Source organism: Lupinus angustifolius, chromosome LG07 (assembly GCF_001865875.1).
Source record: "Lupinus angustifolius cultivar Tanjil chromosome LG07, LupAngTanjil_v1.0, whole genome shotgun sequence".
Lineage (NCBI taxonomy): Eukaryota > Viridiplantae > Streptophyta > Magnoliopsida > Fabales > Fabaceae > Lupinus > Lupinus angustifolius.
The window spans coordinates 2,769,767-2,785,187 of record NC_032015.1 but is presented as its reverse complement, the minus strand read 5'-3'; the positions used below and the strand labels follow the sequence as shown (position 1 = coordinate 2,785,187).

The 15,421-nt window shown below is 35.9% G+C and overlaps 1 protein-coding gene across 3 annotated transcripts; it reads left to right on the top strand.

Annotated features, from left to right (window-relative positions):
• LOC109351750 (serine/threonine-protein phosphatase BSL3-like) lies at window positions 1,862-13,561 on the top strand. Of its 3 annotated transcripts, XM_019593342.1 has the most exons (22): window positions 1,862-2,612; window positions 4,162-4,222; window positions 4,331-4,409; window positions 4,510-4,589; window positions 4,682-4,776; window positions 4,888-4,987; window positions 5,889-5,958; window positions 7,318-7,419; window positions 7,510-7,591; window positions 8,047-8,226; window positions 8,891-9,164; window positions 9,238-9,487; window positions 9,589-9,759; window positions 10,295-10,533; window positions 11,350-11,434; window positions 11,522-11,620; window positions 11,698-11,897; window positions 11,985-12,060; window positions 12,575-12,710; window positions 12,793-12,932; window positions 13,102-13,165; window positions 13,258-13,561. In XM_019593342.1, exons 1-22 carry the CDS (start codon window positions 2,183-2,185, stop codon window positions 13,269-13,271), a joined length of 3,027 nt encoding a protein of 1,008 aa, XP_019448887.1. In that variant the 5' UTR covers window positions 1,862-2,182; the 3' UTR covers window positions 13,272-13,561. The 3 variants fall into 3 exon arrangements, with proteins under 3 accessions (XP_019448887.1, XP_019448886.1, XP_019448888.1); XM_019593341.1 differs by having other exon boundaries at window positions 13,102-13,561; XM_019593343.1 differs by having other exon boundaries at window positions 1,863-2,612; window positions 9,250-9,487; window positions 13,102-13,561.

Below are 15,421 nucleotides of genomic sequence, written 5' to 3'. Positions count from 1 at the left end.
TCATAAGTCAACATTTTCGGATACATTTTTAGAGCTGAAAATATCTATTTTCTTTTTAATGAAATGGCTGCCTGAAGCAATGTAAACTTTATCAATCCCTCGTTATATAGTGAGGAAAGGTTTAGCCTCACCAAAAAAAAAAGTTTAGGAGAGAAGATGAAGGAATCTATTTTCTGGGAGTATATCTGTTGTCTTAACTCCATGTGTCATAAGCTTGTGACTGGTTAAAAAAACACTTAATAATTAAATTTTAACTTAAATATATTTTTTCTAACCAATTACAAGTCCATACCACATAGGGTGACACAAACTATGAGACATAAGATGTATACCCCTATTTCCTAGAGTAAGGAAGAGGGAAATCTATAAATGAAATGGTAAAGAAAGACTTAAAACTCAATGTTTTATTAATGAAATATATATATCATCATTTGATCTATGTAGTTTACTCACCTTTTAAGATTTATAATCATAGGGAAATGTTGTATAAAAAAGTTATATTTACTTAAGTCCCATTTATTGTCCTCAATGTTATAACCTCATATATGTTATGTGAAAAAAGTTGATAATATATATCTATAGAAATAAGATTACCTATATTATTAATTCAAAATGTATACAAAAAACTTTTCAATAATAAAATAGAGAACAAAATCATCAATAATATGGAATTTCCTACATCTAATTAAAACCGTGTTGATATTTTATAACAATTAGCATAATATGCAATTGAACTAATAGCTAGTAAAGATCTAAAACTCTAATCGTTGATAAAGAGTAATGATATATCCTCTTACTAAATCTTCTTATTAATCTTCATAGTCATAAAAATTTAATACATGTCACTTAAAAACAAATAACTAATAAATAAAGTATCACCTATTAATATATGTCATTTTTTTTTGTAAGTATAAATATTAATAGGAGAATTTAACACCAAGATATATGATTTTAGTTAAAATAGGATGGGACACTATTTCTACCCATTTTATTAGCATCCAATGATTTTTATGTATTAGCAATAATGTGTTAGAGTTTCTCGAAGTATATGATAAAAACGTAAGGACAAAACAATAACCTTGTGAAATACCCGAACAAGGAAAGAATTGTTCTATTTGATCACCATTCCACATAATATTGAAGAATGATGAGATACAATGGGAAAGATCCTCCCCACAATATTGATTAAACGCCACGACTCTAATTTCTATAATACCCATCACAATTAAAAGAACAAGGTACACAATTATTATTGATTAAATAATATGGATTACTTTTATCTTAGCTTGAAATAGTTGATAATAATTGTTTGTTAGGAATCTTGTTTTCTCTAGCTTATGTAAGAAAACTAGACAGAAGATGTTGGTTATTTTTTTTACCGTTAATATAAGAAAAGTTTAAGCTTTTTACTACTACTAGTCGCATTTATAAGACCCTCTTAATTATGGTCAACCTTTCTTGCAATTAAATCACCATTAATAGCTCAGCTAATCTTGCATTGTCTTATTACTTACTCTATCTTCTTCATTCTAGTGTCCCAAACTTCTACGAGACATTGTAACAAAAAAACTTCTTCGAAAATTTCCCTCCCCCATAAAAAGATTAGAAAACCTAGACAGAGAAAAATCTATTAATATTAGATTGACTAAGTTTTTTATGGACTAATAAGTTTACAATAAAAACTTATAAACAAAAACAAGAAACAAGATTTTATATCTTCGAAATTTTGGATTGGCTTTTTTTATTTATAATCTCAATATTGCAATGAAAGATAAAAAACAGACACTATTTAAGAACACAATCTATACTTTAACATACACGTGATGGTAGAGAAAAGTAATTAGTTTTTTTAATTTTATTTTTATGCTATGTCTTTGCCAGCCTGTCCTCTTAATCCTCTTCCGGTCCCGTTTTGTTCCTTTCATTGATTCTCTTCTTTTCTTCAACTTTCCTCAACAAAGAGAAATATTGAAAAACCTAAACATTATTTCTCTCCGTTTTCTGAAAATTTTCGTCATATTTTGTTCCTACTTGGAATTGAATAGTAGAGGATCTCAGTTAGGGTTTTCAACTCCGATACCGATTTCGTTTGAACCGAATCAGAATGTTGGTTCGGGACCAGATTTCGCGGGAATTCTAGCTCCGATCTTCGTGGAAGTTCTTGAATCTCAGGGTTAAATCAATGGATGTTGATTCCTCTATGACGCCGGATTCCGATCACGATCCGGCGGTGCTCAACCAGGCTGATTCGGAGGATAGGGAGAGCCAAGGGGAGTCGCCTTCAGGCGGAGGATCTCCGGCGACTCCTCAGCTTCAACAGCAACCGCCGGTGCTTCAGCAGCAGACAGGGCCTGGTGCTCAGGTGCAGCAGAATCCGGTCGCCGGTCCTAGGCTCGCTCCAACTTACTCGGTAGTGGATGTGATTTTGGAGAAGAAAGAGGATGGGCCGGGGCCGCGGTGTGGCCACACGTTGACGGCAGTGGCGGCTGTCGGAGAAGAAGGCACGCCGGGGTACATTGGTCCTAGGTTGATTTTGTTTGGTGGTGCCACCGCGCTTGAAGGGAATTCTGCTGCCTCAGGGACTCCTTCATCGGCTGGAAATGCTGGCATACGTATGTATTTTAACTTTCCTTGTGTGTTTTTATAGATTAACTAGATTTTGATGCTCATAAAGGCTTTTTGCTTTGTCTTGTTATTATTATTTATATAGCTTTAAATGCAAATGCCCCAAGTGCATTGTTGTTTTATGTCGTAGAAATGCAAATGTGATGCGAGAGGATGAGTTTTATGGTCTATTCGACTTTTGTGGCCTCTTTTGGTCTTTTGTTGTCATGAATTAAATGTTTATGATCATGGAAATTATGGTTGTTATAAACCTTCTTATGGATACTTAATATCATCATTAAGTACAATAAACTTGAGTGAGAATCTTTAGAATTTTATCAGTTTTGTAACCTCAATTTCTTTTTATGGTTGGTGCCTTTGGTGGGTAAAATCAAAAGTTTATTTTAAAGCATTTCCATATGGCGTTACTTTCTGTCCCATTTTGTAAAGAACAAGATGTTGAAAAAATGTCCATTTCCGTCATTTTCGGTTTCAGTTTGAGGAAAACTTATGTCATATGGAATACTTCATTCAATTTGCTGCAGTTACGTCCTTCAATATAGCATGTCCAGACAACGAGTTTGGTGCTTCTTTCCATTATTTTCCATTTCATTTTGTTCCATTCCACCTCACTTGATGATATTTACTCTGTTCAAGTCCATTTGCGTGTCAGAATCCTATTATTTTATCATTTATGGCCTCACCCATGTCTGGGTTGGCAACTCAACCTCAACCCAACTTGCTTAATTTATTAATAATTGTCCTTTCTGAAGTCTTTTGAATTTCATTTTTCCGCATTTCCTTTTGTTTGAGATGCTGATTGTGATATGTTATGAAAACATTCCTTTAATACATAAGATTGCAGCATGTAGAGTGTCACTAGTAAATAAATTAAATTACTTGACAATGTTGGTTTCACATAGTTGATGATTGCTTGTTGTTGTTTGTTGTGCAATCATTATACATTTTTGTAAATATCACTATCATTTAATATACTACCATCAACAAAGAATAAAAATAATAAAACCAGATTTAGAATGTCTAACTCCTGTTTGGGCCACTAGTAGCAAGGTTTCACGCAAATGCTGTATATCATTATTTAACCATTATAGTTTGTTAGTCATTTGAGGCTCCACAAGATTTTTATTCTAATTCTTAAAGCCCTAGTCATTCAAGTGGGATGCTGTACTTATTTATTATTTTTGGTGGATACAAATTTATGAAACTAAATACTGAAAAACATGATTAGGTGCAATGGTCAGCAACGTTCTTATTTATTGTTCTCGTTTATCTTTGGAATTCTGGTGCATGCAAATGTGAGAAAATATATACTGAAAAACATGATTAGGTGCAATTGTAAGCAATGTTCTTGTTTATCTTTGTTTGGAATTTAGCATCACCTGTTTATCTGGTGAGGGACGCTACAAGATGATCGATGACTTCTCTAGATTTTTTACATTTTTTCTTTGGAATTTGGATAAGAACTGATATTGATTGGGCTGTGTTGGTAAGTGTTTATGCTTGATATCTGACTACCATGTTTCATCTGAACTGCAGGTTTAGCTGGTGCCACAGCTGACGTCCACTGTTATGATGTCTTGAGTAATAAATGGTCTAGGTAAGCTTTTAACTAGGTTATTCTGTCCAGCCTTCATTAAGACTTAATTAATGCTTGTATAATGTCATGTACTTCACTTTTAAGGATTATGATGGAAATCAAATGCAGGATAACTCCCTTTGGAGAGCCCCCAACGCCAAGAGCTGCACATGTGGCAACTGCTGTGGGAACGATGGTAGTTATTCAGGTAAGATGGAAATGGTCTCTTAAGTTACCCGAGAATTGGTTATTTTATTTCCTCTGTTTCAATGATTAGCTTAATTTTGGAACATTGCATTGTAAAACAGGGCGGTATTGGTCCTGCTGGTTTGTCAGCAGAGGACCTTCATGTTCTTGATCTTACTCAGCAACGGCCACGATGGCATAGGTTATACTTGTAACCTATCTTTTTTAGTTTTCTTATTCCCCTTGATGTTTGTAATGATATTGAACTAATATAGTGGGTTCTTATGTTAATAGAGTTGGTGTTCCAGGCCCTGGACCAGGGCCACGTTATGGACATGTAATGGCTTTGGTAGGGCAGAGATATCTCATGGCAATTGGAGGCAATGATGGTAACTGCCAAAATGCATGCCCAATTAATTACATTGTGTGCCTTATAATTATATATTTGCTGTTTGTGACTTAATTTATTAGATGTTGCCCTTGTTTTGTCCGATTTCCAGGAAAGAGACCTTTGGCTGATGTATGGGCATTGGATACAGCTGCCAAGCCTTATGAATGGCGCAAGTTGGAGCCAGAAGGAGAGGGCCCACCTCCATGCATGTACTCTTCTTTGTCCATGGATTCTACCTTTCTTGGCTAGTATTTTGACCTCACACTGTGCATATCAGTTTAGATGCTTATGAACATCATAGCCTCTTCTTGTTTGGTATCCTTTGATGTCATAAACTAGGTCTTGAGGGCCATGATTAAACTGATTTGATTGAATTTAAACCTTTCATTTCAAGTTTATGAATTTATGCTGATATGTTAGTTAGATTGACATGTTTTGTGGATTTACTTCAATTTTTATCTTTGTTTCATTTGATATTATATTATGTGATTTTGGATGTCACCAAGAGGGTTTGCTCTTTGTTTTTGAACTATTTTCATTTGGAGGTCAATGTCATGATTTTTATTGTTTGATGTTCTGTTTCTTCCACTTTAATTTTCACTAGTTCTGCCGTGGCAAGCATACATTGGTTTGTTATTGCCTTGTAAAATTAAGTTGGTCTATTGGTTGATCATTGCTTTATTTTTTCTTCGCTTAGAGCTGTTTGATAATAGAGTAGATTTCCTTTATTTTCTGGTTTATTTTATATGTGAAGTTAATGAGATTTCAGAGCTTGAGCAGGACTCTAAAAGTTGATGTTTGGCTTATGATATGGAATATTTTGGAAGTAGAGGAGAGAATTTAAGTGCATAGTTTCCTGTAACTTGTTAATTGATTAATCATGGTCCACTTTGTTAAAGTCTTGTTAGCATGAATATTCTGTTCTTGGAATAAAATAACCTCACGATTGCTGTGCTTTTTGTGAAAGAGGGTCTCTTAAGTACCTTGGTAGATATCAACAAATAAATTTTTATTAGGTTCCTTGTGTTAATTTAAGTTGACTGTCATTTTGTGCTTGAAACCTTCTATAATGTGGTGTTGAGTTGCCATTTTGTCATTTGCTTTGATTAGGTATGCAACTGCAAGTGCCCGCTCTGATGGGCTTCTTCTGCTCTGTGGAGGGAGGGATGCCAATAGTGTTGTAAGTTATCTAATCAGAAAGTTTCTCATTCCCGCTGTTGATATGGTGCACTTAGGTATCTTTTAATTTAGATACAATTACCTGAGTTTGTCATTTATATCTCTTTCCATTTATCTCTCTGATTATGACTTGCATGTATAGTGACCCATCTAGTGTTAATATTCTATGGTGATCTTTATATACAAGTTTATAAATATAAGAGAAGTAACTACACTAGTGTCGAAGATAAGGTATCCTCAGAGTAAAAAAAAACTAAAGCAACACAGGTATATTAGGTGTGCTGGCAGTACAGCTCATTCCTTTGGCAAATTGGAGATGTTGACAAACCTTAAAATACCCGCAAACCTAGTATCAAGGAGAAACTAAAAACATAACTCTATCCTATAGCAAATTTCGTGGCAGGGAGATCCTCTTAAATATGTTAGATGTGCTCCAATCCAACCAAAAGCACCAAAAATAGTAAGGGTTGCTCTCTGAGACCAATTTTAGCATTTTTTTGTTACCAAAACCATTAAAATGAACTAGCACAAGTTGCTGCAGGTAGCATTGCATACGTAGTACTAAAAAAGTCCCAAGACTGACCAAAAGAAGGGTGTCTCCTTGCAAAGTTGCAACACATAAATTAAAAAATATGGGTTGCCTTGTTTAGGTGCTTGACTTGCATGTGATGTATGCTATGAGACAAAATGTTGTCTTGGTCGTGAATCTGTAGCAAATAGTTTTGTATTAACCCTGTTAAGAACTTCTGTCCTAGTAAATAACTTCACTATAGACATAGAGGGAGAGCTCGAGAGTCCAGAGTTCAAACCCTCCTGTCAGAATTTACACAGAAATGAGTAGACAATTAAAATGAAAAATGATTACTACTCACCTAAATCTCTGTCATTATCGCAAGATTCATGAACATAATGAAAATACATTGTTTAAATAACATGATAAAAACATAATGTATATGCTTACTATATGGAAAAAATAGTAACAAATTCGTAAATTAAGAGAATATGATGTTGAAAAGCGGGAATAAGAAAATAAGGAGTTTTATGTTTCATAAACTTGCGAATTTGAGTAATTTTATGTTATTTATTATTTTGAATTATACTAGTAAAAATTGGATGCTTTCCTTCTGAGTGATGGTGTTGATATTTTGGCCATTTTATGTTGTTTTCATATGTCCACCGACAGTTATTCCTACCAGTCTCCAATTTCTGTTTCCCCGGCCTATTTTCTTATAAAGAAACACTAATTAGTGGATTCATGTAGTTCTGTTTATCTGTTATACTTTTAGATTCTTTATTGTGTTTCTCATGAATTGTTTACTTCTTCTAACCCCCCCCCCCCCCAAAAAAAACTAAATTGTAGCCATTGGCAAGTGCGTATGGGCTTGCTAAGCATAGAGACGGTCGTTGGGAATGGGCAATTGCCCCTGGTGTATCACCTTCTTCGAGATACCAGCATGCAGCGGTGGGGTTTCCTTTATTTTATTTAATTCCCTGTTTACTTGTTTGGTTTTATATTCCAAGAGTTATAATTCCCTTGATTTAACTATTCTAGGTATTTGTTAATGCAAGACTCCATGTGTCTGGTGGGGCTCTTGGCGGAGGGCGGATGGTAGAAGACTCATCAAGTATTGCAGGTGCTTGCTGATGTTGTTGCATAATTTTGTTCTATTTGTTGACTGTTACAGGAATTTTTTTGGTCATGTTTGACCTGGATTGCATGTATTACAAATTAATTATTGGTCTTTATAACCTTGGTTTCTATTTTTTTGGCTCAACTCTTACAGTCTTGTATCCTTCATTTTTTAGGGAAGAGTGAATTGTTTTGTTTTTTGTCAATTGAAGAAAGAGAATTTTCTTGTGGAAATCTTGTAGGGTGCCATGAGCAATACCAATACTATTTTAGTGACTGTTGGTAGGATGTAGCTTGCTGACACCTAGTTGCTGCTGCAGTCTTTCTTTAGATCTTGTTTACCAGTAGTCTTTTATTTGTTTCATGCCTTTTATTTTTATGTGAAAGGGAGATTTATTGTTATGCTAATCAAAGCTTTACTTTTAGAAATTTCAACTAATGTTTTCCCCCGATTTGTAGTGTTGGACACTGCTGCTGGTGTTTGGTGTGATACAAAATCTGTTGTTACTAGTCCGAGAACTGGTAGATACAGTGCTGATGCACCTGGTGGAGATGCCGCAGTTGAGTTGACACGTCGTTGTAGGCATGCTGCTGCTGCTGTTGGTGACTTAATTTTTATTTATGGTGGTTTACGTGGTGGTAAGTCATAAGTTTAACATTCTGTGGATTCATCTTGATGTGTTTTGTTTCTTATTTGCTTGATGTCATATGGTAGTTTTGATCAATGTGGTTCATTAACCAGCCTGCTTTCTGATGCCAACTTCTTTACTTTGTTGTCTGATTTACACGTTTTATTTCACTTAATAATTTGTTTTATTTTGTTTTGGTTTATAACTTATGGTAGACTTGAATTTGTGACATCTGGGTCTCCGTTATGTATTTAATTATTCAGACATGGGCTGATGGTGGAGATTGTAAGATGCCTCTTCCTTCAGAATATGGTAAACCTTAATTGGTTCTCGATATTTTAGAAGATGAGAACTTTTTTATAAGAAAGGGAATATTGTCATAAGAGAATGGGGAAATTTAGGTGAAGAGGATAATAAATCCTCACAAGAATGAAAGGAAAATGAAAACAGGATATTTTAATTAGCTTGATGGTCGTAACTTTCATGCTGTTGCTTAGATGCATGTTTAGCTTGGTGTTTCGAGAAACAATTGAGTTGATAGGAGCAGGTCAAAACTGTTCAGAGGAACATGGGAGTTGGGGCTATTACTTTCCGGCTATGATAGAATAAAACACCAAAATTAGACTGAGTAATTTTATTAATCCTGTGGTGAGCTAACTAACTTTATGCTGCAGGAGTTTTGCTGGATGACCTACTTGTTGCCGAGGATCTTGCTGCTGCTGAAACAACTGCTGCTGCTTCACATGCTGCAGCAGCAGCAGCTGCGTCTAATGTACAAGTGGGGCGACTACCTGGACAATATGGATTTGTTGATGATACGACAAGGCAAACAATACCTGAAGCAGATGCTGATGGTGCAGTTGTTTTGGGCAATCCAGTTGCTCCCCCTGTAAATGGTGACATGTATACTGATATCAGCACCGAAAATGCCATGCTTCAGGGGTCTAGGTACATAGTTTTCCTCATCTCATTGCATGAACTATTAAATTGATATTTCTTTTGCTTCACCATTCATGGGAAGAACATTCAACAGGCGAACTAGCAAAGGTGTTGAGTATCTGGTTGAAGCATCAGCTGCTGAAGCTGAAGCTATCAGTGCCACACTGGCTGCTGCCAAGGCACGACAAGAGAATGGAGAAGTTGAGTTGCCGGACAGAGACTGTGGGGCTGAGGCTACCCCTAGTGGGAAACAAATCTCTTCTTTGATTAAACCTGATTCTTCAGGGCCAAATAACATCACTCCTGGTGGAGTTAGGCTACATCATAGAGCTGTGAGCAATATGTATTTTGATTACCAGTAAGTGTTTTGCCGAGTAAAGTTTTCCACGAAATATTTTAGTGAAATTTCTGTGTATCTGTATGTTTTCTCCAGGTGGTTGTTGCCGCAGAGACTGGTGGAGCATTAGGTGGCATGGTTAGACAGCTTTCGATTGATCAGTTTGAAAATGAAGGCAGGCGGGTCAGTTATGGGACTCCAGAAAATGCAACCGCTGCTCGGAAGTTATTAGATCGGCAGATCTCTATCAGTAGTGTCCCAAAGAAGGTAATATTTGTATCAATAACTACTAGAAATAGTTTAATTCTATTCCACTATAAATTTTGTACACCATCATGTATCACTTTTCCACATAATTAAAAGACTTCATTCTCTTGGGTAGTCCTTGTCGTGGTTAAACTTCAGTGATGTGGCAACATGATTGAATGATAATATACATGTTTTACACCAAAATTGAACTCTATTAGAAGAGTAGTATGAATTCTATTTAATTATTCAGCAATGGTAATGTGCAAGGCTCTAATAGGTTTTAATTAACATAGCCTATTAAATATTGTGAGGTTGACCTATCAAATGTTGGAACCGTAAGCAGTGTGTCAAGTGAACATCTGACAGGTCATGTTTGCTTAATTGACCTTCCTTCTGTTGTCATTGCCTATCCTGTGTGCCTTCTGCTCAGGGCAATGTTATGAATGTCTGTTGTGTGTTAGCTTTATCTTATTATTTTGCTGATTGACCAAGCATGTTGGCTTCATCTTATGCTCATTTTGTTTCTTATTGAGTTTCCTGACCTTCTATACAGATCATAGCACACCTCTTAAAGCCTCGTGGCTGGAAACCACCAGTTCGCAGGCAGTTTTTCTTAGATTGCAATGAAATTGCCGATCTTTGTGATACTGCAGAGCGGATATTTTCAGGTGAACCAAGCGTCATACAACTTAGGGCGCCAATTAAAATATTTGGTGATTTACATGGGCAGTTTGGGGATCTTATGCGCCTGTTTGATGAGTATGGTGCACCATCAACTGCTGGCGACATAGCGTAAGTTCCTTAGTTGCCATGGATGATTTTACAAATGGATAGTTGCTGTTGTAACACTAATTGCAGCCATTTTGTGTTTGTTTTCAATTAGCTAACCCTTGGTTAGTTAGTTATTTATGTTGATGACTAAGCATGGTGGTGGTCAATGTATTAAGATGTCAAAGCCTGCTTTTTGTAAATAATTTTGCCAGCTGCTTTGCTACAATAGTTTGTTTTGTACATCTGTGGAGTCCCACATAAGAATGAGTGTTACATTATTAGCCTATGTACACTTTGATGTATTGTTGAGATCATATCTTTGAGCACAAGTTCCTGTGATTGATTATCTAGCGCTTACATTTATAGATTTCTTACACCCGTTTCAAATTATAGATTCATGACACTATTTTTTTTATCCAATTAGCCTAACTTGAACTTCCTTTGGTGAGTGTTTCTTGTATCAAGTATGACTTGCTAGCACCAATGTGAATGATGATACATGTATTCCCTTTCTCAGAATGATATTATGATTTATGATGATATAGCTCCATTCTTTTTTTATTTAATTTTTTAATATTTGAATTTTACCCAGTATGGGATTTGACCTAACTGTTTGCATTGGATAACGTAGCTCACTAGTTAGTTACTAGATTGATTGTTAGGTTTAGCGAATATAAACAAATGAGCTGTTACATATTCATCTAAGTTGATTAATAGTTCCCCCTCACCCCCTACCGTAGCTGGTGTGTGGTTGATGTTTTGTTTGGACTATTATTACATTATAGTCTTCAGACATTCATTTTTATCTTTAGCTAATCTTGTGTAAATGACTGTCAGATATATTGATTATCTATTCCTAGGAGATTATGTTGATAGGGGCCAACACAGCCTGGAAACTATAAGCCTTCTGCTTGCTTTGAAGGTGATTTGGATATATGGTTTGTCTGTCTGTGTTTTTTTATTAAGTTTGATGGCATCAGGTTTATGCATGGTTATGTCAACATTTCAGGTTGAATATCCAAACAATGTTCATTTAATACGTGGAAACCATGAAGCTGCTGACATTAATGCCCTTTTTGGTTTCCGAATTGAGTGCATTGAGAGGATGGTAAGGAATTTCATGTACCAGACAATGTTTCTTTTATTTGTACTGATGCCTGACCTGCCTTGTAATTCGCTGATCAGGGTGAGAGAGATGGAATTTGGGCATGGCACCGGATAAACCGTCTGTTTAATTGGCTTCCTTTGGCAGCTCTAATTGAGAAAAAAATTATTTGCATGCATGGGGGTATTGGCCGTTCTATAAATCATGTGGAACAGATTGAAAATATTCAGCGTCCGATTACGATGGAAGCAGGATCCATAGTGCTTATGGATCTATTGTGGTTAGTGCATTAGTAGGCTTTTGCGTATGTGGCCATGTACATTGTATCCCTCTGAAAAATGACAGCATGAATGAATTGTTTCTCTAGGTCTGATCCTACGGAAAATGACAGTGTGGAAGGATTGCGGCCAAATGCGAGAGGGCCAGGTTTAGTTACTTTTGGGGTGAGCGCTCCTTACCTGTTATTTTGTCAAATGGTTAATTTTTGACTTTTTTGTCGCCTGGATAGTGGAGTAAAATATTAGTAGAAGCCTGATTCAATGTTTCTAGATGTTAAATATAATAGTTCCGGTTAATATACTAATTCAGGTTTATGTGATTGAATTTGGTAAACTTAAAATGCTCATGCATTAATTACGCCATTATTCTAGAGATCCATATTTGATTTATTGGCGATGTTGAATCTTGAAGCATCATATGAAACTTTTAATCAATTGTATGGTGTTTTATGCCTTGAAAGTTCTGCAAGCGTAATTTCACTAATTTGCATTTTACTATGAAGCTTGCAATGTGTAGTCTTAAATTTGAAAAACAATGAAACTAATTAATTCCTCAGTTTTGTGGCTTCAAGTGGTTGTTAATGATAGATCTCTTCCCCTTTTGTAATGGGTGTTACTTTTAGTTGTTAAGCGTAAATATATGCTTTTGTGCTTATCTAAATGGGGTTTGCTATTGCAGCCTGATCGTGTCATGGAATTTTGCAACAACAATGATCTTCAGCTGATCGTTCGCGCACATGAATGTGTGATGGATGGCTTTGAGCGTTTTGCCCAGGGGCATTTGATCACTCTTTTCTCAGCTACAAACTACTGTGGTATATGTTGCTAGCTTCTACATTACACTTTCTTTGTAAGATCATTTTCCCTTCTAATCTTGGCACATCCTTGTGGCAATAGGTACTGCAAATAATGCTGGGGCAATATTAGTTTTGGGTAGAGATCTTGTTGTTGTTCCTAAACTGATTCATCCATTACCACCTGCAATTTCTTCACCAGAAATGTCACCAGATCACCATATTGAAGATACCTGGATGCAGGTATTCTTTCGAATATTCTTTCATCAAATGGTTGGCGCCCTCATAACTGTCTCATTTGCTTATCAAAATATGCATGAGCGCGTCTAAGTGAATTGTGGGAATAAGCTTTCTTTCTGATCTTTTTTGTTTCTCATGAACTATCATGTTTTCTGGTTTAAAATATGTACAGGAGTTGAATGCTAACAGACCAGCAACACCGACTAGAGGTCGTCCTCAAGTACCAAATGACCGAGGTTCGCTTGCTTGGATATAGACATATAGTGATAATTAAGAAAGCCCCTAATATTTATGCCTTAACGGCTTGTGCTATCGCCTTGTTTTCTAGTGTCATGTATATAGCATGATGACATTTATGGGGAACCGAGCTTGTGATTGTCCGCAGAAAACCTGAAGGCTTTCTTAGTCTTGGTTCTCCCCACTCAATGGGCAAGCCTTTATACAATACAAGTTCTGGAAGCAAGTTTGGTAGCCACTGCTAGGTTCACTTTGACAAAGCTAGAAGTTGCAGTCTGGGTTGCACCCACTCGTCGTAAGTTGAGCCATAGGTACAAAATTAAGGTCGTGATTGTCTGTGTTATGGATTGTCATTGCTGGCTATTTTTGTCTTTAATTTTGACACATTTTTTACTCATCCTCTCTCTAGGTTATTATTGTTCTACCTTTAATATTTAAAATCAAGAGGACTAGAGGGTTTTTTCCTTTTTCCTTGTCATGGGGAGATAAACAAGTCAGAAATCTTTCTTCGGGGTATATGTCACACGGGTGATGCTTTGTGTAACTCTCGTCCTTGTACCATTAAATTTTGTGTGAATCAACATTTTCTGACACAGAAATCTGTGAATTTTGATAGTAGACCTTGTTTGTATTTTATATTCTGGTGTGAAGAACTTGGGTGATTAAATTTAACCATCTTGAACATTGTTGAAAAAAGCTTGCATGCAGCTGTTTATTTTGGCTGGATAGAGGCCCTGCGTGACCTTCACTGGCTGTAATTTAAGGCAACCATTACAGCTCGACTTCCAGGTACGGAAATGAAAATCCCTTCAACAATAGCGGTGACATATTGTCTTTGATGTCTAAACGTGTATTCTTATCTTTGATATTTTTGGACAAATTGACGATTCTGTCAAACTCTCCACTGAATGCTACCTAACCTTCTTATGTTAGGAGCAAGTGACTAAACTTAATTTGATTTAAGTTTCAATAGTTTAAAAATTATTTAGACCACCCCTTTGACTAATAGACTGACTAATTGCAAAGGACAAAACAAGCGCTAATTAGTTTGGATTTCTAAGGTGGGTTTTGAATGAAAACCAATTTCGAAGTCATCTTTGGGGCTACTCCATTCGATACTTTGTGCGTTATTTCCTGCTTTAATTGCTGATTAGAATTCTGCCCATAAAGATAGCAGATCTGAGTGCTAGTACAAGAAAATATGGCCTCCAATGCCTCAGGTGCAGAGAAACAATATTTTGACAGAATTTTAAATGGGATTATCAAATTTTACATAAACCTAATTGCAACAACTAACATTTCATCCTGTAGTTGCTTTACAGCAGTAAACATGTATAGGATTTAAATACTGGAAATAATTTTTCAGCTTGTGGGTGTAAAGTTGCATTTAGCTGCACTCTCCATATCTAATTAGGTGAGAGTCTCGTGCATTATGTTGCTGTTGATAGGCTTTGATATAATGAGCCCTTCCCAAAAATTAACCAATACCAACATAAGTTTAAAATTCCTTCCTCCTGTGTAACATCTAAAGATAGATTTCACCCACTTGAGGTCTACACTCCATTCAAGATGCTTTCCATGAGCAAAATGATAAATATGCTTTACAAGTATCAACTGCTTCAGTTTTGTCGAACTCCTAGTTAGATTGCTTGCCTACGTAATCCTTCAACACAATGGTAGAACCTAACCTCTCTTCACAGGCCTCTGAACATAGGATTTGTTGGGTCTTCTGTCTTAAGCTTAGAGGGCAGATTTTTCCTTCCTTAGTCTGCAGATGGAAAGGTAATATAGTCAAGCGATCTATCAGCAAAATATTTGCTTATATATGACAACTAAAAACTTAATATCTCACCTTTTCACCCTTCATAAAATCTCTCCAACTGGATACCTGATAATGAAATCATGTGTTAATTTAATTCCATTGTGCTAGTAAAAATCTTACATGTTACAAGGAATCTCTGGGCTGGAAAGGTTCTTACTAACAAGTAAAGGGATGAAGGGGATACAAAGTACTGAAGTATAGTTACAAAAGGTAGCTAAATACAACTGCTGTGGTGCTAGGTGATGTAAACATAGATGCTAAGAACTTTAAACACAGCCAATATGGATTATGCTCTTGCATCACTTGACATTCGCAAGAGTAACTGATAAAAGTAGGTTAAAGACATGGCAAGCAATGAGAATAACTAATAAAAGTCTTAATTGGTACATCCTCTGTTCAATCTCCTAATAATATTTTTATTCTAATTGGTACA